General features: G+C 36.3%; 2 protein-coding genes across 10 annotated transcripts in view; one reads left to right on the top strand and one right to left on the bottom strand.

Annotated features, from left to right (window-relative positions):
• The window catches only part of DOCK7 (dedicator of cytokinesis 7), a gene marked incomplete at both ends in the record, with an annotated part of 202,642 nt that extends 194,729 nt beyond the window's left edge, over window positions 1-7,913 (top strand). For all 9 annotated transcript variants that reach the window (XM_080692026.1, XM_080692025.1, XM_080692023.1 and 6 more), the window contains 2 exons: window positions 4,939-5,106; window positions 7,871-7,913. In XM_080692026.1, the coding sequence (XP_080548152.1) occupies window positions 4,939-5,106; window positions 7,871-7,913 (211 nt within the window). The remainder of the gene's footprint in view (window positions 1-4,938; window positions 5,107-7,870) is intronic.
• A 4,063-nt stretch (window positions 7,914-11,976) lies between these two features.
• Window positions 11,977-21,723, bottom strand: USP1 (ubiquitin specific peptidase 1; the record flags this gene model as incomplete). Its single annotated transcript, XM_080692624.1, has 8 exons — window positions 11,977-12,709; window positions 13,729-13,930; window positions 14,717-14,887; window positions 15,609-16,300; window positions 17,353-17,513; window positions 18,890-18,994; window positions 19,770-19,890; window positions 21,554-21,723. 8 exons carry the CDS (start codon window positions 21,721-21,723, stop codon window positions 11,977-11,979), a joined length of 2,355 nt encoding a protein of 784 aa, XP_080548750.1.
• Window positions 21,724-22,725: the final 1,002 nt, after the last annotated feature.

The raw sequence follows: 22,725 nt of genomic DNA, 5'->3' as shown, positions 1-22,725 counted from the left end.
ACACATATAATCTTAAAACTTATTCTTCAATTAAAGTTAGTACTATTATTCTAACGGTTATATTATTTTCTCAAATTAATCTTCTGTATTTCTATTTTTTAAAGTTTCAGTTGAATGTGGCATACTTTATACCTTTTTTCTTTTGTTGAATTAAAATTTCCATCATGGCCAGGCATTGTGGCGCACGCTTGTAATCCCCGCACTTGGGAGGCAGAGACAGGAGGATCGCGCACGTTGGAAGCCACCCGCGCTGGCTTAAGAGACCCTGTTTCCAAAAATAAAAATAGGTCTGGGAGTGTAGCCCGGAGGTAGAAGGGCTTCCAGGAACCCCAGTACCACAAAAAAAAAAAAATTTCCATCATGAAATTGCCGAGCCAAAGTACATGAACATTTGTATTGGCTTTAATACATAGTACATCCCAAAAGCTTCTTAGTATTATAGTGCAAAGAATGTAAGTGTACTAGTCCTGGCATACCTTGCTTTAAGTAATGTTATGTAAGATGTCTTTTGCTAGTCAATTTTAAATGGTACTTCAGTTTGTTTTTATTACTGAAAACAATAGGCATTTTTCTGTGTGTTTACTTTTTATGTGTTTGGTTTGTGTCTCTTAAAACTTGTTTTCATTAATCTTGAATAGATTGAAAATAATATATAATGAATAGGAAAAAGTCATGTATCTACCACTCAGCTTAAGAAACAGTATTATCACTACTTTGAGGTCCCTTCCCCATATACTCTTCTGTTTTATGTTTTATCTTTTTATCATTTGTTTTCTCAAATTTAAATAACAGTTTAGTTTTGTATTCTTTTAACTTTATGAAAACAGTAGTTTTTCAACTTGCCATTTTTAGTATTTGTGAGATATATTTATAATAAGTTTTGTTTCCATTATATGAATATGCCATGATTGATTTTTTTGCTTGTTTGTTGATGGATATTTTAGTTGTTTCTGATTGGTTTGGTTTGGTTTTAGTTAAAAAGAGTACTACTGAAATATTCCTTTACCTATTTCTGGACATACATGTACAGGAGATTTTCTAGGGTTTGTACCTAAGAGTGGCATTGATTCATAGTGTCTATCTTCAACTAGATGATGCCATATTTCTCCCAAGTATATAAGTCAAATTTACCACTGATATTTGAGAGTTCCTATTACTATTTATTCGCACAAATACTTTTTAACTTCTACCAGTGTGGTGAATATGAAATGATAACTGATTGTGGATTAAATTTGCATTTCCCTGATGAGCCAACAGGTTGAATTTCTTAGAGTGTGTCCAGCCATTTCATTTTCCTCTTCTGTAAAGTTACATGTTCACATCTTTTGCCATTTTACTGTTAGATTCTCTCTTACTGTTTTCTAAGATTATTCTGGGTATGTAATGCCTTATCATGTGTAAGTATCACAGATATCTCCTCTGAATATGAAATTTATCACTTATTCTTATAAGTAGAAGTTCTTTATTTTTATTTATTTACTTATTTATTTTTGTGGTACTGAGGGTGGAACCCAGGGGCTTTTCTACCTCCAGGTTATACTCCCAGACCTATTTTGTATTTTATTTGGAAACAGGGTCTCACTAAGTTGCTGAGAGCCTACTAACTAAGTAGCTGAGGCTGGCTTCAAACCTGTGTGATCCTCCTGTCTCAGCATCCCGAGCACTGGGATTACAAGTGTGTACCACCATGCCTGGCTAAGTAGAAGTTCTTAAATTAATGTAGTTAAGTGATGCTACCTTTCCTTTAAGACTAGGATTTTGTGTGTCTGGTTGAAGAAATTATTTTTAACCCAAGTTCCTAGTAATATTCTATATTTTCTAAAAGTCAATATAGTAGTATATCTAAGATTTAAATATGGGTTAAACAAGGGGGACAAATACATTTATTCATTTATTTATTTATTTATTCATTTATTTATTGTGGTACTGAGAATTGAACTCAGGGTTCTTCTACCTTCAAGCTACACCCCTAACCCCATTTTATTTTTAGTTTTATTTTTTGAAACAGGGTCTCACTCAGTTACTAAGGCTAGTCTCAAACCTGTCATCTCAGCTTCCCAATTACTGGGGTTACAGGTGTGTGCCACCATGCCTAGCTCCTTTTTTAGTAAAGAATTCACTTGTGAACCAGGTGTGGTGGCACACACTTGTAATCCCAGCATTTTGGAGGCTGAGACAAGGATGATCGTGGTTCGAGGACAGCCCTCAGATACTTAGTGAGGCCCTTTGCAACTCAGTGAGGTCCTGTTTCAAAATAAAGAATAAAAAGTAGGGCTGGGGGTGTAGCTTGAAGGTAGAATGCCCTTGGGTTCCATCCCCAGTACCACAAAAAAAGAAAAAAGAATCCACTTGTGGGGGTGTGGGGGTGTGTGTGTATGTGTGTGTGTGTGTGTGTGTGTGTGTGTGTGTGTGTGTGTGTAGTGTGTGGTTCAAGGTAGGGATCAGTTTGATTTTAACTGATTTGTCCATTTTGTCAACTCATTTATTTTGGTATGGATCAGGTTTCTGTTCCCACATGGATATCTAGTTGCCCAGCAGCACTTATTTCACTATTTTTCTCCATTATTTTTCAGTGTTATCACAATTATAAATTAAGTATCCATGTTTGTATGCACCTATTTCTGTGGTCTTTATTTTCTTACATTGCTGTATTTATCTCTCCTTGAACCAAGAGCATGTTAATTAGAGCAACTGTATAAATTCTGCTATCTGGAAGAGCAATTCCTCACCTTATTTTAATCAAGGACTATTTTATTCATTTATTTAGATCTTTTGAATGTTAATTTTGTTTTCTGTATAGAAGTCATACATCTTTTGATATGATACTAGAAAGCCTGGCCACCATGCCCAGGCTTTCTAGTACTATATTTAATACTTTTGATTTTTTAAAATTATATTGTTCGCTGGTATTGACCTTTACATATTAATTTTATGTGAAAAATTTACCAAATTCAATAGTTAGCTCTAGTATTTTATCTGTAGAATCTTTTTCATGTCTTACAGTGATAATCTGGAACTCTAGGAATATATATATATATATATATATATATATATATATATATATATATCCCCCCCCAGTACTGGGGATGGAACCCAGGGGCATTCGACCTCTGAGGTATACCTCCAGCCCTATTTTTTATTCTTTATTTTGAAACAGGGTCTCACTAAGTAGCTTAGGCTGTCCGCTAACTATAATCCTCTGGTCTTGGCCTCTCAAATGCTGGGATTACAAGTGTGCGCCACCATGCCCAGGCTTTCTAGTACTATATTTAATAAGAATAGAAGGCATCATTTTCTTGGGCCTGATCTAAAGTGAAAGGTTGATAGAGTATTTTCTGTAGGGTTTTTACAAATATTTTTAATTAAATTAAGGAAGTTCCTACTTATTTGTAGTTATGCTAGGGTTTTTATCATGATAAATTTTAAATTTCTGTTACCAACCTGGCATGGTGGCACACACCTATAGTCCTAGTTCTTGGGAGGCTGAGACAAGGAGGATCACAGGTTTGTGGACACCCTCAACAACATAGCAAGACTCAGCAACCCAGCAATACCCTGTTTCAATATAAAAAAAAGGGCTGAGGGCGTAGCTCAAAGGTAGAATGCCCCTGGGCTCTATCCCCTGTACACATACACATAGGCACACACACAGAATTGTCATCCAGATTTGCTCATTTACTAGCCAGGCGTGGTAGTGCACATGAAGCTGAGACAAGTTTGAGGACAACCTCGACAAGTAGTGAGACTCTCACTAGCCTAGTGAGACCCTGCTTCAAAATTAAAATAAGGTATATTTTAAGTTTGGGGGTGGTATCTCTGGGGTAGAATGCCCCTGGGCTCAGACTCCAGTACCACACACACAAAAGACATTTGAACATAGGAAAGCACCATGCCAGATGCCACAGGTTTCACATAAATGAGGATGATTACATTCCTTAAAGAGTTTCCAGGCTATGTGGGGGAAAAAATGGCTTCAGACTTAAAATATATAATTTTTACCTGGGTGTGATGGCACACATTTGTAATCCCAGTATTTGAGAGGCTGAGATAGGAGGATAGCAGGTTCAAGATGAGATTTAGCAATTTAGTGAGAGCCTGTCTCAAAATAAAAAATATATATATAGTGCTCAGGGTGTGATTCAGAGGTAGAACCTATCCTGAGTTCAATCCCGGTTCAAAAAAAAAAAAAAAAAATCTCTAGCCAGGCATGGTGGCATTTGTAATCCCAGCATTTGGGAGGCTGAGACCAGAGGATCACAGTTCACGGACAGCCTCAGCAATTTATAGCGAGGCCCTTCACAACTCAGTGAGACCCTGTTTCAAAAAATAGAAAGACTGGCTGGGTGTGGTGGTGCACACTTGTAATCCCTGCGCTTGGGAGGCAGAGACAGGAGGATCGCACGGATTTGATGCCAGCCGCGTGCGCTGGCTTAGGAGACCCTGTCTCCAAAATGAAAATGTAAAAATAGGTCTGGGAGTGTAGCCCCGAGGTAGAAGGGCTTCCAGAAACCCCAGTACCACCAAAAAAAAAAAAAAAAAAAAAGTAAAAATAGGTCTGGAGGTATAGCCCGGAGGTAGAAGGGCTTCCAGGAACTCCAGTACCACCAAAATAAATAAATAAATAAATAAATAAATAAATAAATAAATAAATAATATAGAAAGACTGAAAAATACGGCTGAGGGTGTAGTTCAGAAGTAGAATGTCCCTGGGTTCCATCACCAGGATGGCAAAAAATAAACAGCAACAAACTGCAGATTTCCAGTTTCTATTATAAAACTTTGAATTCCCTTAAAAACACTTCCAGATTTCATTAAATTTAATCATTTCCTGCCTTAAACCAAATTTTGTCTTCATCATGGTTAATATATATTTGTGTGTGTCACTAAGCTACCAATTATGCCAGAAGAAATTTTTTGATTCTATGCTTTTCCCCCCAGGTGTGAAGATGCCTTAAGAAAAAATAAGAGCTTAATTGGTCCAGATCAAAAAGAATATCAAAGGGAACTAGAGAGAAACTACCATCGCCTTAAGGAAGCTCTACAACCACTGATCAACAGAAAGATTCCTCAGTTGTACAAGGCAGTATTGCCTGTCACTTGCCACAGGTATGCTTACATTTTATTTCAGAGTTTTTTAGAAAAATAAAATTGAATTATTTTAATAATGAATTAATATAACTTTTCTTATTTTATGGTTTCAGATATTGTGTCCTGTGAATTCTAATAGATTCAACTAGTATAAGCCTTTTATCACCTATAATTTAGTCTGCAGTATAGAAGTCAGCTCTTCCTATAATTTGAGAATCATAAAGTTGTATTAAGCACACATACAAACTGGGACAGCACTCAGAAATCTGGCCTCCTAAAACGATTCCTAAAGTCCTATCACACTCTGGTACTTTTGTGGGAGAGTTCACTAGAATGTATCAGAAACCAGGCAACCCTCAGCTATGATAGGAAACAGTAACATAGATTATTAAAGCCAGTAATCCCAATGACTATCAAAAAAGCTTCAGTGATTTTCTCCACTTTGTGTTGACAAATTAGAAATAAGTTGGAACTTTCTACAACTGAATCTTACTTCTATTTGAGCAAGTAATTCAGTCTACTTTGTAGATTTCTTTCTTCTTCCTTTTCTTCTTCTTTCCTCCCCCTCCCCCTCCGTCTCCTTCCTTCTTCTTCGTACTGAGGATGGAACCCAGGGGCATTCTACCTCCGAGCTACACCCCTAGCCCTATTTTTTAGTCTTTTTATTTTTGAAACAGGGTCTCACTGAGTTGCGAAGGGCCTCGCTAAGTAGCTGAGGCTGTCTGCGAACCGCAATTCTCCGGTCACCACCTCCCGAATGCTGGGATTGCAAGCATGAGCCACAACACCAGGCCCGGCTTAGAATTTTTGATTTACAAATCTGGAATGTTGTTTTGCAGTTGTTCTTAAAGTTAGTGGTTCTCAATCTAGGATCCATAGGAAAGGAGTCCCTGCCCTGCACCCTTTTAGGAAGTTCTTGGTTGAAAACTTCTATTAATACCAGATACTACTTGCCTTTGTCCACTCTCAATTCTCTCTGATGGTATTGTAGAGTTTTTCCAGAGACTACATGAGATTTGATTTTTTTTTGTGGGGGGGGTCTGGGGATGGAAACCAGAGGCATTTGACCTCCGAGCTACACCCCCTGCCCTATTTTATTCTTTGTTTTGAAACAGGGTCTCACTGAATTGCAGAGGGCCTCACTAAGTAGCTGAGGTGATCTGATAACCACAATCCTCCAGTCTCAGCCTCCCAAATGTGGGATTACAAGCTTGCACCACCAGGCCCGGCGAGATGTGATAGTTTAAAAGACTGAATACATTCAGCCGGGCTTTTTTTAAAGGGTTAGGGGTAGCCGGACGTGGTGGCACACGCTTGTAATCCCTGCGCTTGGGAGGCAGAGACAGGAGGATCGCGCAGGTTTGAAGCCAGCCGTGGCGGCTTAGGAGACCCTGTTTCAAAATATAAAAAATAGGTCTGGGAGTGTAGCCCGGAGATAGAAGGGCTTCCAGGAACCCCAGTACCACCAAAAATAAATAAAGAAATAAAGAAATACAGAAGCAGTGAAGAATCTAGATCTTCTTTTAAGCCAGACATTAATATGTAAAAGCGCCACTCTTCTAAAATCTCTTACAAGTTTTTTTATGCAGTGTTATTTATAATAATATGTAATTGGTTATTTTGTAAATAACTATAATATCCATTTTGTTAGATGGTAAATATCAACATATAATCCATATACGCAAAAGATTCCTGAGGCCTTCAATAATTCAAGAATGTAAAAAGGATCTGAGACCAAACAAAATTTAAGAACCATTGGTTTGACCTAAAATATAGTTGGGTTTTGTTGTTTTGTTTGGATACTGGGGATTGAACCCAGAAACATTCTACCTTCAAACCACACCCCTAACCCTTTTGTTTTGTTTTTTGGTGATACTGGGGTTCCTGGATGCCCTTCTACCTCCAGGCTACACTCCCAGACCTATTTTTATATTTTTATTTGGAAACAGGGTCTCTTAAGCCAGCAAGGCAGGCTACGAACCTGCGCGATCCTCCTGTCTCTGCCTCCCAAGCGCAGGGATTACAAGCGTGCGCCACCACGCCCGGCTACCCCTAACCCTTTAAAAAAAAATTTTATTTTGAAACAGACTAATTACCGAGACTAGCCTTAAGCCTAAAATCCTCTTGTCTCAGTCTCCTAAGTACTAGGATTATAGGCATGTGCCACCACACCTGGCAAAATTTAGTACTTTAAAAAAATATCTCCCTTTTGCCAGGCGTGGTGGCACACACTTGTAATCCCCGTGCTTGGGAGGCAGAGACAGGAGGATTGCACAGGTTCGAAGCCAGCCACGCTGGCTTAAGAGACCCTGTTTCCAAATAAAAATGTATAAAAATAGGTCTGGGAGTGTAGCCCGGAGGTAGAAGGGTGTCCAGGAACGCCAGTACCACACACACACACACACACACACACACACACACACACACACACACACACAATCTCCCTTTTGCCAATTAATAACCCCAAAATATTTTCCTGAAACCTTTCATTATCCGTTATATCCTTTTCTTATCACATTATCTATAGCACTGATTGGACAAATGAATAAATGTTCAACAGACTTGGCAACGTGGTTACACTCTTAGAGAATTCCCTGAGCCAGAATATATAAGGCACAATGAGCATCTAACTTGAAAGTTATTAAGAACCAGTAGCAAAATTTGAGATTACCATGATATAAAAAGCATGTTAAAATAATAAAGTATACTAAAAAAATGATTTTTCCCCAAAGTGTGGTACACATTTATTTTCTAATACTGTATCTCCTATTTCCCCCTCCAGAGATTCCTTCAGTCGAATGAGCCTTCGCAAAATGGATCTCTGAAATAAATGCACTTACTTGTTTTATTCATTTGAAAAGAGCCATGTATTCACCACTGAGTGTGAAAAGAAGATCTACTTAAGAATAGGACTTCGAATGTAATTCTGGAAATTACAATAATTTACTCATTGAAGAATGCCAAAATATCAAATGTGAATGGTTAAAGTTTGAGAATCATGGCTGTGGTTTCTAACATTCTGGTAACAAACTGTTAATTTTTTAAAAACATTTTAAGGACTCAAGGTACACTATATAGATTTACCATTATTTATACCATAGCTAATGTTAAATTTATTTACTTTATGTTCGTATTTTTTAATTTATATTACCATTTATAGATTCATTTTGGAACCATTTTAAATGTAGTAATGCTTATTTTAAAGGTACTATTAAATATGTGAATGTTTACACTAATTTTAATGAGTGGGATTTTTAGTTTTTCTTTTATCGAACAAGACAAAGAAAAGTTTGGTCATTCAAGAACTATTTCCAAAACTAGCAAATAAGCTGGTTGTGGTAGTGCATGGCTGTAATCCCAGTACTTGGGAAGCTGAGACAGGAGGATCACAGATTTGAGAAATGCCTCAGCAAATAGTGAGACTCTGATCAACCTAGGGAGACCCTGTTTCCAAATAAAAATAAAATAGGGCTGGGGTGTAGCTTGGAGGTAGAATGCCCTTGGGTTCAATCCCCAGTACAAAACAAAACAAAACACTAGCAAATATTAAAGTCAAATTGGTGGGCATTTTATAGTTCAACAAGCCCTGAGTTAAGTAAGTAAATAGGTAAAGACAGATATTGGTAACTGATTTACGAAGTCTTGGAACTGGTTTCTAAGTTATATACTATTTAGGGGGTAACTGGGTGTGGTGGTGCAAGCTTGTAATCCCAGCATTTGGAGGCTGAGACAGGAGGATTGTGGTTCGTGGACGGCCTCAGCTACTGAGGCCCTTTGTAACTCTGTAAGACCCTGTTTCGAAATAAAGAATAAGAAATAGGGCTGGGGATGTAGCTCGGAGGTAGAATGCCCCCCCGTGGTCCATTCCCAGTACTACATTTTTTAAAATTGCCAAAGTAACTCTATCTGATAAAACTTTATCTATTTTAAGTATTGAGACAATACTGGTAACAACCACTTCTTCATGATTATTAGTATGAGCTTCATGACTCTAGAATTAAAATGTTTCAAATAAACAAGCCATCCATCAGTTTTTAACTACCTGAACCAGTAAGTTAGAAATCTACTTTAAAATGATTTCATATCATCGTGAAGGTAACAAAGCTGGAACTTAATCTACCAGATAAATGAGAAGTCACATAGTTACTTTTTGGTATTTGTACAGTTTTTACAAAGCACTTGTAAAGAGTAGAGTTAGCTGCTCTGGCCAAAATAAATGTATTTAAAATTGTAGCTTTGTATGAAAAGGTAATGGGAAAATATTTTAATAAATTAGCATCTGAATTATTTGGTAAATTTTTCTAAACCAGTACATATTCATACTTCTGGAAGTATTTGTGTGGTGTTACAGCTTATAGAATGTCACTAATCCTTTTGATCTACCAGTCACATGAATCACTTAAGAATTGATCAGATTGAATATCAGGCCTTAATTCTTTCTATAGGTGATGTGCACTGATGATGGTTGATTCTCCCCACCCCATGGGCTTACTGAATCACAAAAAAGGTGTATCAGATGACCCTCCCCCCATTGCTGGAACTAAAGGAGCTATCTGAAACAATCTCAAAAATACATGAGACTGGAGGCATAGCCCAGTGGTATAGCAGCTGCTGTACCATCATGTGCAAGGCCCTGGGTTCAATGCCCAGCATTGGAAATAAAAAAATCTATTTGGGAAAAGTAGAACCTAAATGTATAAGGCAAGTGACATACTCTGCCCCTCTTCTTAGAGGGGTAAAAGAACAGGTAAAAGGAACAGAATATTTACTCCTAGGTTACTCATTAGGTTACATTTATGGAAGTTTACACTGTTTCATACAAATGTGATGTCAGGATTTGGTTGTCATACAATACCAATTATTTTCTGACTGAAAAGATGCTTCATCTCACTCTTAAAAACCTTGGAGCCAGGTGCAATAGTGCATGCCTGTAATCCCAACAGTTGGGAGGCTGGGGCAGGAGAATAATAGGTTTGAGGCCAGCCTTAAAAATTTAGCAGACTTTCAAAAATTTTAAAAAAGGAAATTAAAGGGGGGCAGGCTTGTGTTGTAGCTCATATGTAGAACGCCCCTAGGTTCAATTCCAGTACCAAAATTGGTAAAATAAGACTTCAGTATTATATACAATACTTGCTAGTTTCCTGTTTCCTTAAAAATGCAATCTTTTGTCGAGTAATATGTGCTAGTTCTTAATGTTGGCTGTCTTTTGATTATGAGAGGCCCCTGCTCTATCCTAGATCTATTCCATCCGAATATTATGGGTTATGGATAATGCTCAGGGCTGATTCTGAATGTAGAAAGGGGAGAACACTGACTATTTCCATCACACTATCTTATAGAAAAACGCAACTCACTTATTAAAAATGAGATGTATCGTTCCAGTTTACTGTACTGGGGATTGAACCCAGGGGAATTCTTTGAGTGATACCCCCAGCCCTGCTTTATTTCTTTGAAATATAGTCTGAGTTGCAGAGGGCCTCAGGTTGCTAAAAACTGGCCACGAACCTGCAGTCATAAAGCTAGGGTGTAGCTCAGAAGTAGAATGCCCAAGTTCAGTCCCTAGTACCACACACAAAATCTTTGTGCCAAGAATGTCTTCTAACAAGTCATAATTCACCACTTATCAATTTAGCATATCTTATATTAGAGCTTAAAGTTTTTATGCATGTCCAAAGCATCTTAAATTCTCCAATTTTGGCAGTTTTAGGTATGTCTATTTTAAAGGAAAACTAAAATGTGATCATTTTTATTGTAAACTTTTTTTGTGTGTGTGGTACTGGGGTTCCTGGAAGCCCTTCTACCTCCGGGCTATACTCCCAGACCTATTTTATATTTTTGAAACAGGGTCTCTTACGCCAGCGCAGCTGGCTTCGAACCTGCGCGATCCTCCCATCTCCGCCTCCCAAGCGTGGGGATTACAAGCATGCGCCACCACGCCCGGCTGTAAACTTCTTTTAAGTATGAAAACTTGGATGAACTAAGCACAATTTCTCCTTTCTGAGAAACTCTTCACCTCCATCAGAAAATATTGAGTGCTATTAAGGTAATTATTCATATTTATTCTCTCTCCACAAGTTTAGTAAAACTCAGCTGCATTTATGATAAATTTTGCAAGTAAGAAACTTGAGCATTTATATACATAGTTTGTTAAACAGTTTAAATTTTATTGACCTCCCAGTTTTTTTTAAAAAGTTAAATTTAAGGTCATACCTCTAAAGTCTGAAGTACTATTTACAGATCGTGCAGAATGAGTATGAAGATCAAATCAGTCCATGCCCAAAGGATTTACTAGAGTACAGAATCATCTTCATAAATACATATAAAACTTCCATGAAGATAGGTAAGACTGTCCATTTTCCAACATACTTTCCAAAGCAATTCAAGGCACACAATGTACACCATTGTGAATACACGTTGTGCCTCTCTACAGCACAGCCCATCAAAGATCTGGCTTCCAGACTTATAAAACTAAATGTACTGAGTGAGATTTTATTTAAGTGAAAAAACCACAGACCTATAAACATCATGAAGGTATTTAACTCCAAAATATGGAGAATACAAATACAAGCACTTTATTTTTAAAAACAAACACAAAAGATTGGTGTAAACCCAAAAGTGTTTAAATGTTTCCATTTTGGGTAATTCATTTAGAACCTATACAAATTTGCTCCCAGAAGCTAATGCATCACTAGTCTCTACTAAGGAAAATGAATTCTAAAAATTAACATGGTTCTCAGTATTTCAAATTTCACTATTTATTTAAAAACCTAGAGAGACCAATAATATCCAATAGCTTCAAAAGATAAGCTATAGACTCTGATGTAATCATATTTACCAATGTTTGTCCAGGTCTGTTTAATATATATACACAAGGAAAATACACTCACTCTATAATTTCTTATAAAATAGCAAGTAAGGAGTAGATGTAGGAGATGTAGAAGGAGAAAGAGAATTCAAAAAGTCCTTTTCTTCGGTAACTTTCACTTCAGAATCATCAAAAAGCAACCACTTCCCCTCATATTCCTTTAAGCTTTGCACTACATAGGAAATTTTGTTCTCAAATCCACTAATGTTAATGCCCGTTTGGTCACTGGATTCCTTGTTTCTATCAGATTCATGAGTTCCATTAGTATTGTTAGTCTCAGAATTTCTATTTTCAGCAAATGCTGTACTGGCAACCTTATCAGGATTAGATGTTTTGTTGTATAGCTCATAATCTGCTTTGCTCTTTTGTCCTCCGAGAAGTCCAACAGCTTCTACATTCTTTTTGTTCAAAACTTTACTTGGCTGTGTACTTCCACTGACTCTAATCGATACTTCATCATCATAATTTTCAATTGTACCCCTTGCTTCCTCCTCATTCATTGGTTCTGGCTTACCTATTTCAGACATCTGGTCAAACAAAAAATTTCCCTTGTCTAGTTCTAAACTGTTAAGGTCAGTGACTTTAACAGAAGCAGTGTAATGGCCACTACTAATTGTAATGCCACTATGCATCACAACTGCAAATAATCCATAGCTGTCATTAGTTGGCTTTGTGCTCCATTCTTCTAGTGATAGTTTAAGAGGTGTCAATAAAGGAGTGTTGATCTTGGAAAGTCCACCACCGTAACAATCAAACCTTTGGAAGAAAAAGAAAGGTTTCCTGTTATACCTACTGTGAAACCACGTAGAAGTCGGAATAAGCCCTTAATATCTAGTGCTCATATGAATAAATAAAAAGCAGAATAAAAACAAGACCTCAAATATATAAACAAAATACTGAAATAACTGCTAGTATTTAGGTGTTCCTGTGGGGGACATACGGGGTTTCTCATTACTCAATTTTTATGCAGTAAGGAATTAGATGGCATTTTAAAAAGAATGAACTTTTAAAACCAAAATCCTTTACATTTCAAAAGGATGGCTTCATCAAGATTTGGGTAAAACGAAGACCGGGCGTGGTGGGGCACGCTTGTAAGACGTGCTTGGGAGACGGAGACAGGAGGATCACGCAGGTTCGAAGCCAGCCGTGCTGGCTTTAAGAGACCCTGTTTCCAAATTTAAAAAGTATTAAAAAAAAAAAATAGGTCTGGGAGAGTGTAGTCCGGAGGTAGAAGGGTTTCCAGGAACCCCAGTACCACAAAAAAAAAAAAAAAAAAAAAGATTTGGGTACAACGAAAGTAGTAGTGGTATAGCAAAGAAAAAGCCCACTGACTAAGGAAGAAAGTGTTGTCTTGTAGCACAACATTGTATGTGAGAAAACTACTTGGAAGTTCTTATGGCATTTCAAGCAAGTCATTAATATAGAGAGGAATGAAATCTATAATGACATTATACAGTCAGGGAAAAAAAACTATAAAAAATGCAGCACTTTTATACTTTTAGTAGTTCTTAAGCCATTTTAGTTCTCAATTACAGAAGAAAATTTCTCCTCTTTCTCAAAGACTTGTTTGACTCCCAAACTTACCTTAAAACTAAAAAGAATTGGGCCCTTTTTACAAGTAGACTATTTAATAACAAAACATTCTAAGACATTCTTACAAGTTACTTCATTTGGTCAGTACTTAAGTTATACTCCCACTATTTTACTATTTTAAACAAAATTTCTCCTTTACAGCAGCCTATTTTCTTCATATAGCTTTTATTTACAATACTCACTCTAAGCCACTAGCCGCAAAGCACTTCAAATGAATAGTTATAACTTCAGGCATTTTGTCAAACAAAAGACTTCGTTCAGCTTCAGTATAATGATGGCAATTTTCACAAAAATATTTATCTTCCCCTACAATCCTCTCCACTGAAGCAAATTGTGAAATTGCCCATCTCAAGGTCTTCATTTCTGTCTTTGGCTCTGGAGAAACTGTAAAAGACAAGCTTTCATTCACAAATACATCCTTCAGACATTCAAAAAGTAAACCACAGAGATCCATAGGCAGAAGCAGCATTCTGCTTCCACTGACTAGAAATAACCAAAGATATTTTACTTTCAGAAGCTCATCCTTAACAGCATGCCTATCCTTTATTTCTAACGGGTGAGCCAAAAATATATACATGCTAGGAATAGATAGCAAAACAAGATTAAGACTAGTCTCTGCAACACTGTAAGACAAGCTAGTTTAATAGCCAATTTTCAATATCAGTCTCACCATTTCCCATGACATCTCCATGATCTTATGGCTTGCACTGGACACAACAATGGCTCAAATAGTGTATTAAAAATAACTTTAGAGCCAAGCAAGGTAGCCCATATCTAGAATCCCAGTACTTGGGAGACTGAGACAGGAGGATCACAGGTTCATGCCAGCCTCAGTGACTTAGCAAAAAAGATCCTTAAGCAACTTAGTGAGACCCAATTTCAAAGCAAAAATTAAAATACAGTGAGGATATAAGTTTGGAGATCAACTGCTCCTGGTTTCAATCCCCAAAACAAATAAATAAATGGACTCGCATGTGGCTCAGAGGTAGTATGACCCTGGGATTGATCCCCAGTACCAAATAACAACTTCCTCGAGGTCTGAAAGATTAAAGTACCCAAAAATTAACTTATTAAAGCATTTATTTTTTCCATTTTAACATATATACACTGGACTGTATTTTTGAGGAAAACTCATTCCATGGTCCATGCAAGAACCCAATTTCTGCTTACTTTCAGAACTCTCCTCTGCTTTGGAAAGCTCGTCTTCTTGTACTGGCACACTGATGTCCTGAAAATCTTCTCTTCTTTCTGTTAGACTTTCACATTCCAAACAACGTGTCCTTAATACCAGCTGACCTTGAAATAATTTCTCCACTAGCTCAAAACCAATATGCTCTGCACCTGAAATGATAATGGGAAAATATAAGTCTACAAATTAGTTTTTCACTGTAGCCCAAATAACCAGTTTCCCAATGAAATAAAGTATATTATGAACAAAAGCCCCATTTTCATATTTCAGCTTATTAGCATTAAGAGGTTCCTTATTCATGAAATGTAAAGTCCCTGTGAAGATAGTTTTAAATATGAATTACCATTGTCTTTAAAGAAAGGCAGTTGTGTTTTCTCAACTTGCTTCCCATAGACACTTCCCTATAGAATAACACCAGAATAAGGATGGCATTTTAGGTAAATTCATTAACTATATCAATATTACACATTTTCCAAGATATGTAGATATGGTCAAAACTGAGTAGAATCATAAGTCAAATAAGACATAACTACTCAGTTCTCTTTAAAAATTTCACTAAAATTTCTTTTAGAGTTTATGTCAAATACTGCATAAAGGAAATATAATCTCTCCATTAAAATGTACTGGACTTCCTTCATTTAACATTACCTTAAGATTAATCTTGACATTATATATATGTGTGTATGTATATGTACACACACAATACATACACATCCAATCACAGTGCTTAAAAAACACCAGTTTAGATTCGGTGTTAAATTACTTTCTCCAACAAATTGACTAGTGATTATATTGTACATGTATCTAAGAGACCATTTCTATTTCTGCAGTTATCAATACTCCTACCTATCAAAGTCTAACAATCATACTGACCTTTGTTTATGGGCTTCACTTCATTAGCATTTATAGGTTTAACATCATTTCCTGGAGACACAAGTTCACAGCCACCAGTTGTATTATCACTTTCACACTTCCTCAAGTTCTCTTCAAGATCATATTCATTTTCTTTAGATTGTCCTTTAGATCCTTGGTTTGTTGTTATTTTTCCCAGACTACAAAATTTAGAAAGAATGCTTGGTTGCTTAGTTGCAGACTTTAGCCAATTTATTTTAACTCTTGATTTCCTTTGTGAGGGTCTTGCACTTTCATATTCAGAAACACACTTGGGAATTATTTTAGAAGGAATCTCTAATGTATCACCAGTAGCTTTTCTTTTTGATCTAGTCTGTCTCTGGTTCTCTTCCAAAGACTGGTGTTCCTTGGATACTTTAACTTTTTTCTTCATGTTACCAGATTCTATGTCGCTTTTTCTTTTCGCATTTCCTTTTGGTAGTTTTTCTTTACAGTCCTCAGAATTCTTCAAATTGTCAGTCTCCATGTTGTTAATTCCACTTATTTCCTCTTTCTGGTGAGGTTCTTCTTCTACCTTAGTAGTTATTTCTGCCACATTTTTTACTTCTTCTTTTTTTAGGAGTTGGCATGTTTCTTGAATGTTTCCCAAAATACACTGTAATACTTCCTGTGCATCATGTTGTAGATATCCTTCATACATAGGGTTGAGCTCCCTATAAATAAAAATGTCCATTTCATCTACTACACAGTTTTGAAGATGAAATAAATATAAAAGCAAATCTTTCTATAAATTACCTCAGTTAAGAAAGTTCATTTATTCAGCTACTAATTTGAAACCTCTTACCTAAGCTTATAACTAAAAGTAAAAAGAAATTTAACCCTATTTTCATTATCCCAATACTTTGATCCTCTTAATGAATTAATAGCTACCTCTGGCATATGGTATTTACCATATACCAAGTTTTATTCAAAACTTTTATCATGTATATATAAATCTCACAATAACCCTATGAGGCAAGTACCATTATTACCATTACTGACAGATAAGAACTAGGCCTTAAAGAGGTTAAAGAACCTGCCTAAGGTCATAGAGCTACTTGGGACAAAAAGCCAAGATTCAAGCCTGATCTTGGTCACCGTGCTACAAGCTTCTTAACAAAGCTAAAGAATATGCTACACCTGGGTCTATTTCAAAACTGAATGATTCAGTGATGTCTTTTTTTAAAGACATCAAATGTTAAAGTTTTTACAAATAATGCCACTTCATTTATAGAATAAAATTTCATGTTCCAAGACAATACCACAAAGCAATCTAATCCAGTTAAGTAAGAGTTCTCTTCTAAACACACACAGTGCAAGTATTTGGCACTTAAGATTCATACATATGACACATTTTGAATACAGATTTACAATTCCTAGTCTTATGTGTTTGGGAATTCAGAAACTTTCAGACTCAAAAAGATAGTATGGCATATAAATAAATAAGTAAATAAATAAATCACAAACATAATATAGGGCAGTGCCCTACAATTAAACCTATTACTTTTCCTACAAAAAAAACTTATCAGTACATTAGTGGTATGAATAGACCATAGATAGCCTCATACAAATCCAAATCTAATCAGTTTTCAGAGCCTCTGGGATATAAAGAACTATGGACCTGGAATTTCAATTTTCCTTGCCCTTTATTCCTTTTTCTTCATGTATCATTCTCCCCCAAAGATGGAAAGTAGCTAATCTAGAAATGTAAATTTATAGGCTATACCTGAGTGTGTTAAGTAGTCGCCTTGGCTGGGTAGCAAGTTCATCAGTATATTTCTCTGGATTTAAGAGAAAACTAGCCTGAAGTTGTTCAACTGAAATGATTAAGGACTGTAAACTGCATATAAGTTCATAACTTGCCAAAGAATCTTCTTTGCAGTTTCCCTGTCAAGGAAGAAACACAAAAATGAGTTATGTTCATGTATGAATAAATTACATACCTTCCTCCTTGACTGCTCTCTAAACTTAATTATAACACTAATTTAATTGGGCATACACAAAGTTTTTTTTTTTTTTTTTTTAATGGTACTGGAGATTGAATCTGAGGGCATTCTATCTCTGAGCTACACCTCCAGTCCTACTTTATTATTTTTTATTTTGAAACAGTGTCTCAGCCGGGCGTGGTGAGACTGAGACAGGAAGATCGCATAGGTTCAAAGCCAGCCTCAGCTACTTAGTGAGGCTCTCAGCAACTTATAGAGGTCCTATATCCAAATAAAGTATAAAATAGGTCTGGAAGTGTAGCCTGGAGGTAGAAAAGCCCCTGGGTTCCACCCCCAGTACCACAAAAAAAAAGAAAAAAGAAAAAAAAGAAAGAAACAGGGTCTCACTAGGTTAAGAGTCTTACTACTTGCTGAGGCTATCCTGGCACCTGTGATGATCCTGTCTCAGCCTCCCTAGTAGTAGGATTACAAGCATGTACTACCATACCCAGCTTCTTTTATCTACTTTCAATATGGGTAATAATGGTTAATTTTCTAGTAATGGTTTTCTAGGTCAAAGGTTTCTTTAAATATACTTAAATATTAAAGTTGGGACTTGGAATGTAGCTTAGTGGCAGAGTGCATGCTTAGCATGTGCAAAGCCCTGGGTTTGATCACTAGTACCAATTAATAAAATCAATCTGAAAAACAATGGATAAGTAACAGGTTGTGCAGGAGAATGGAGAAAATGCTTTATAGTTTACAATAAAAAATTACCTTCTTGATAGAATACAGAATAGTACTGAGAATTTCAATTCTCATTTCTAGATTATTATCAGAAATAATCTGTCATTCTCCTCCCCATTCTTTAACAGATTTTTTTCTTTTGCTACTAGAGATTGAACCCAGGAGCATTCTACCTCCAAGCTAGACCTCCAACCCCATTACACCCCCAACCCCATTTTTTATTATTTTGAGGGTTTCACACTAAGTTGCACAGGGCCTAAGTAGCTGAGGCTGACTGCAAACCTGTAATCCTCCTGTCTCAGCCTCCCAAATACTGGGATTACAAGCATACACCACCATACCCAGCTAACAATCTATTACTTTTTAGTCCTAAGCAAGTGTATTTCCATTATTTTTTTTCCCACTTTTTACATTCCTTTTTTTTTTTTTTTTTTCCCAGTACTGGGGATGGAACCCAGGAGCATTATACCACGCTCAACCCTAGTTTTTTTAGTCTTTGTATTTTTGAAACAGGGTCTCACTGAGTTGTGAAGGGCCTCACTAAGTAGTTGAGGCTGTCCACATCCGGCTAGTTTTTTTTTTTTTTTTTACCTTATCTTTTTGATTGGCTTCATCCTTTAGGGCTTCTTTCTTCCTTGAAATAATATTAAATAAGTGCTTCACTCCAGATTTAAAACCAGGACAAAAATACAACACCTATAAAAAGTGAGACTGTTTTAAGTGCTTACTAAACAAACAGTATACCTAAAATCATTAAAATACTATCATACCTTTTGTAGAGGTACTCTTTCTTTCTTTCTTTCTTTCTTTCTTTCTTTCTTTCTTTCTTTCTTTCTTTCTGCAGCACTGGTGATTGAACTCAGGGATATTCTACCTCCAAGCTACACCCCCAGCCCTGATTTTTTATTCATTATTTTGAAATAGGGTCTCACTAAGTAGCTGAGGCCGGCTGCGAACCTTCGGTCCCCATCCCTATCTTAGTCTCCCAAGTACTAGAATTACAAAGCATGCACTACCACGCCCAACTATACAGGAATTCTAATGCATATTATATACAATTCTGAGACTAAGCTGTCAAAATTTGTTCTCTACCTCATAAACCAGTGGCCCACTTCCTTTCCTCACTGGCATTAGGCACTGAACCTTCAGCCTATATTTAAAGTACAAGGGCACAGACTTAATATCAACACAATTTCAAGGGCTACGATACATATCCCGTAACATCAGGCAAAAAATAAAATTTAACCAAGTTTACTCATTTTGCTATCTCACTTTTAATACATCATTTTCTCTTACCACAAAGCAAGTTTAAAAACCTGCAATTTAGAATCATTATCTTAAGATATCCCGGTTTACACTCAAAAGGCAAAGACAGTACAAACAAAGTCTTCCAAAACCCAATGTTTCTCTCAGAAACATTAAATGTTACATCGTTTTCCTATTTTGGTATATAGGAAATCTGTCCATTTACCTGAAGTATACTATTAAGATAACAAGTATTGCCGAGATTATTCAGTCCCACAAATGGTAACAAATTTTCTCTCTTCTCACAGTTTATAGGTGAAGACTGTGCTGCAGGAACAACTTGATCACTGTTAAGTACAGAAAAAAGATAAAATGAAGTAGCATCTTAAACAAAGTGGAAATACTATTTCCCAAGATTTAGCCTTTAAATATAAGTGGTGTAACCCGAAAAGTATAACAATTTTAGTCAGATGACATTTTAAGAGAAGAAATCTGTCCACGCTCAAAATTAACACAAACCCAGAATTAGAGATTTTAAAATCTTATTAGACTCAACAAACTTCAAAGTAATTCCCCTAAGAGGATGTTAATCCCATTTTTATAGAGTGTAAAAAAAAAATTGAACTTTTACTGTGATTTGTTTAGCTTACTGTGATATTTTAATCAAGTAGTTTAATTCTGAATAGAACTTGGGAATATGGCAATATTTGTGAGGTTGCACTAAGTCAGATGTTAAGATTCTTTACAAAGGAAAGTTTATAAAGACAGTGTATCCCTCACTTAAAAATAAATTGTTGCCTGGCCTGGTGGCACACGCTTGTAATCCCCCGCACTTGGGAGGCAGAGACAGGAGGATCACGCAGGTTCGAAGCCAGCCGTGCTGGCTTAAGAGACCCTGTTTCCAAAAATAAAGTAAGTCTGGGAGTGTAGCCCGGAGGTAGAAGGGCTTACAGGAACCCCAGTACCACCAAAAAAAATAAAAATAAAAATAAATAAATAAATTGTTCAAGCCAGGTGTGGAAGCATGCGCCTTAGCCTTGAGAGGCTAAGACAGGAGGAGTCCAGATTTGAGATCAGCTTCAACAACCTAACAGGAACTCCAGCAACTTAGACCCAGTTTCTAAGGTAAAAAATAAAAAGGGCTGGAAGTGTAGCTTGAGATAGTATGCCCCTGAGTTCAATCTCCAGTACCAAAATAAAGTGTCCAAGTTTATCACTGTTTTACTTTAACAGTATGTGTCTCTCAGTATTTTATCTTAAAGCCTTATACTATTATTCTACTAGCACCTCAGAAGTATTTATAAGATTCACAATCTCAACTGATTTGGTAGGTATTACAAATCTGTATGTGGTACCAAATCAACTTCTGTCACAAAACAGAGTGCCTACTTGCTAAATAAGGAGCTAATATAGAACAACCTGGAAATAAAGTATTCCATTTTGTACTGATTTCTTCTCACAGTCACTAAAGAATTTTTTTGCATGAAAAGCATTTATTTTTAAGTTAATTTTAAATATAATTTGCAACTGTATGCCTCCAGCAAGTATGAGTAGTTATGACATGCCTGCACGTGCTATGTAACTAGTTTAAACAACTTAGACAACTGTCACACCTTCTGCACCAATAAGAAAAAATAGTAAAATCAATTACTTCTTGCATCTTACACAACACAATGTGTTATACCATAAATAAGTGGTATACAATTATCTGAAAGATAATTTTAGTCAATAAATATCTCTCCAAATTAGTCTAAATGGCTCAGGACAGTTTAATAACAGCCTGTGGGAGTGACCCCTATGGTGAACCACCAGTTTTGCTGTTCCTATTATACACCACTAGATTTGTACTAAAATAATACCAAAATGTACTGTTGTTTTTTATGGTGGGGATGCTTTTTGTTTGCCTCTATGGACTATCAGTTCTGTCTGTATGTTTTAACCCAAGTTCAATGTTTCTTTCTTGATCCGGCATCTTAAAAGCACAAAAATATACTTCAATAAGATACATACATTTCTGATCCTCTATATTCAGAAGCTTTTTCTTCATTTTCTTGAGAATCTGTGAAATCTAAGGCTCTCTTAGTTTCCTTCTTCTGAAAAAACTTCAAAGAAATTCTGTTTTTCTTGGATGGACTACCTCTTGAAAGCCCATTACTTTCACTAGGTATGACACCAGGCATTTTCTTTTCAATTCCCAAGGAGTTGACAAGAATTATAGAGGGTAGTTGTAATCATCAATTATATCTGTTAATCACAAAGAAAATGTTTCATTAATTATCAGTTGTAGGCAACCAAATCATCAATTGTGAAAACAAGTTTACCAAGGAAACTCTACAAATTTGGACTTCATATCTGAAAACTCAATGCCTAACAATATTTATTGTTTATATAAAGGAACTTGCCACAGCATCTTTAACTTTCTTAAACAAAATAATGTGACTCAACCTTTATTAGCCTGCTACAGATTAAAGCAAAACCACAAAATATCACCCTTAGTAGAACTACAGTAAAGCTACTAAGACATGAAAACTCAATTTTTCATTAAAGCTTATTAATTCACTCAAAAAATATTGACTAAGCAACTACCATCTCTCTCTTTTTTTTTTTTTTTTTTTTGCGGGTCTGGGGATGGAACCCAGGGGCATCTGACCTCCGAGCTACACCACCTGCCCTATTTTTTATTCTTTATTTTGAAACAGGGTCTGAGTTGCAGAGGGCCTCACTAAGTAACGGAGGCTATCGGTGAACCGCAATCCTCCAAGTCTCAGCCTCCCGAATGCTGGGATTAGGAGCGAATGCTGGGATTAGGAGCGTGCGCCACCACGCCCAGCTGCAACTACCATCTCTTAATTCAAAAGTAGGGAAGAAGGATAGATGGAACAATCAAAGCAGTAGTAGAAAAGATTCCTCCCTTCCACAGTCTTTAATATGAATATATAAAACAAAATTTCTAAAAAGCTTCAAGTATAACTCAGGCATAGATCTGGTGCTCAGTTATACACCTAGAAACTTGAGTAAAGATGATAAAGCAAAGGCAGAGTTGGGACAGTGGTTGTAAAAAATTGTTTGCTAAACTATATTAAATTCTTGCGTGCTAAAAAAAATTAGTATTCCATTAGTTTTCCAAACCTTTTAAAAACTATGTTTAAAAACAAACTGCTTTGAGTAGGAAGCATAAGTTT

Source organism: Muscardinus avellanarius (assembly GCF_963383645.1).
Source record: "Muscardinus avellanarius genome assembly, chromosome: 3".
Taxonomy (NCBI): Eukaryota; Metazoa; Chordata; class Mammalia; order Rodentia; family Gliridae; genus Muscardinus; species Muscardinus avellanarius.
The sequence above is the reverse complement of the archived record's forward strand: the minus strand, read 5'-3'. Positions and strand labels throughout refer to the sequence as shown.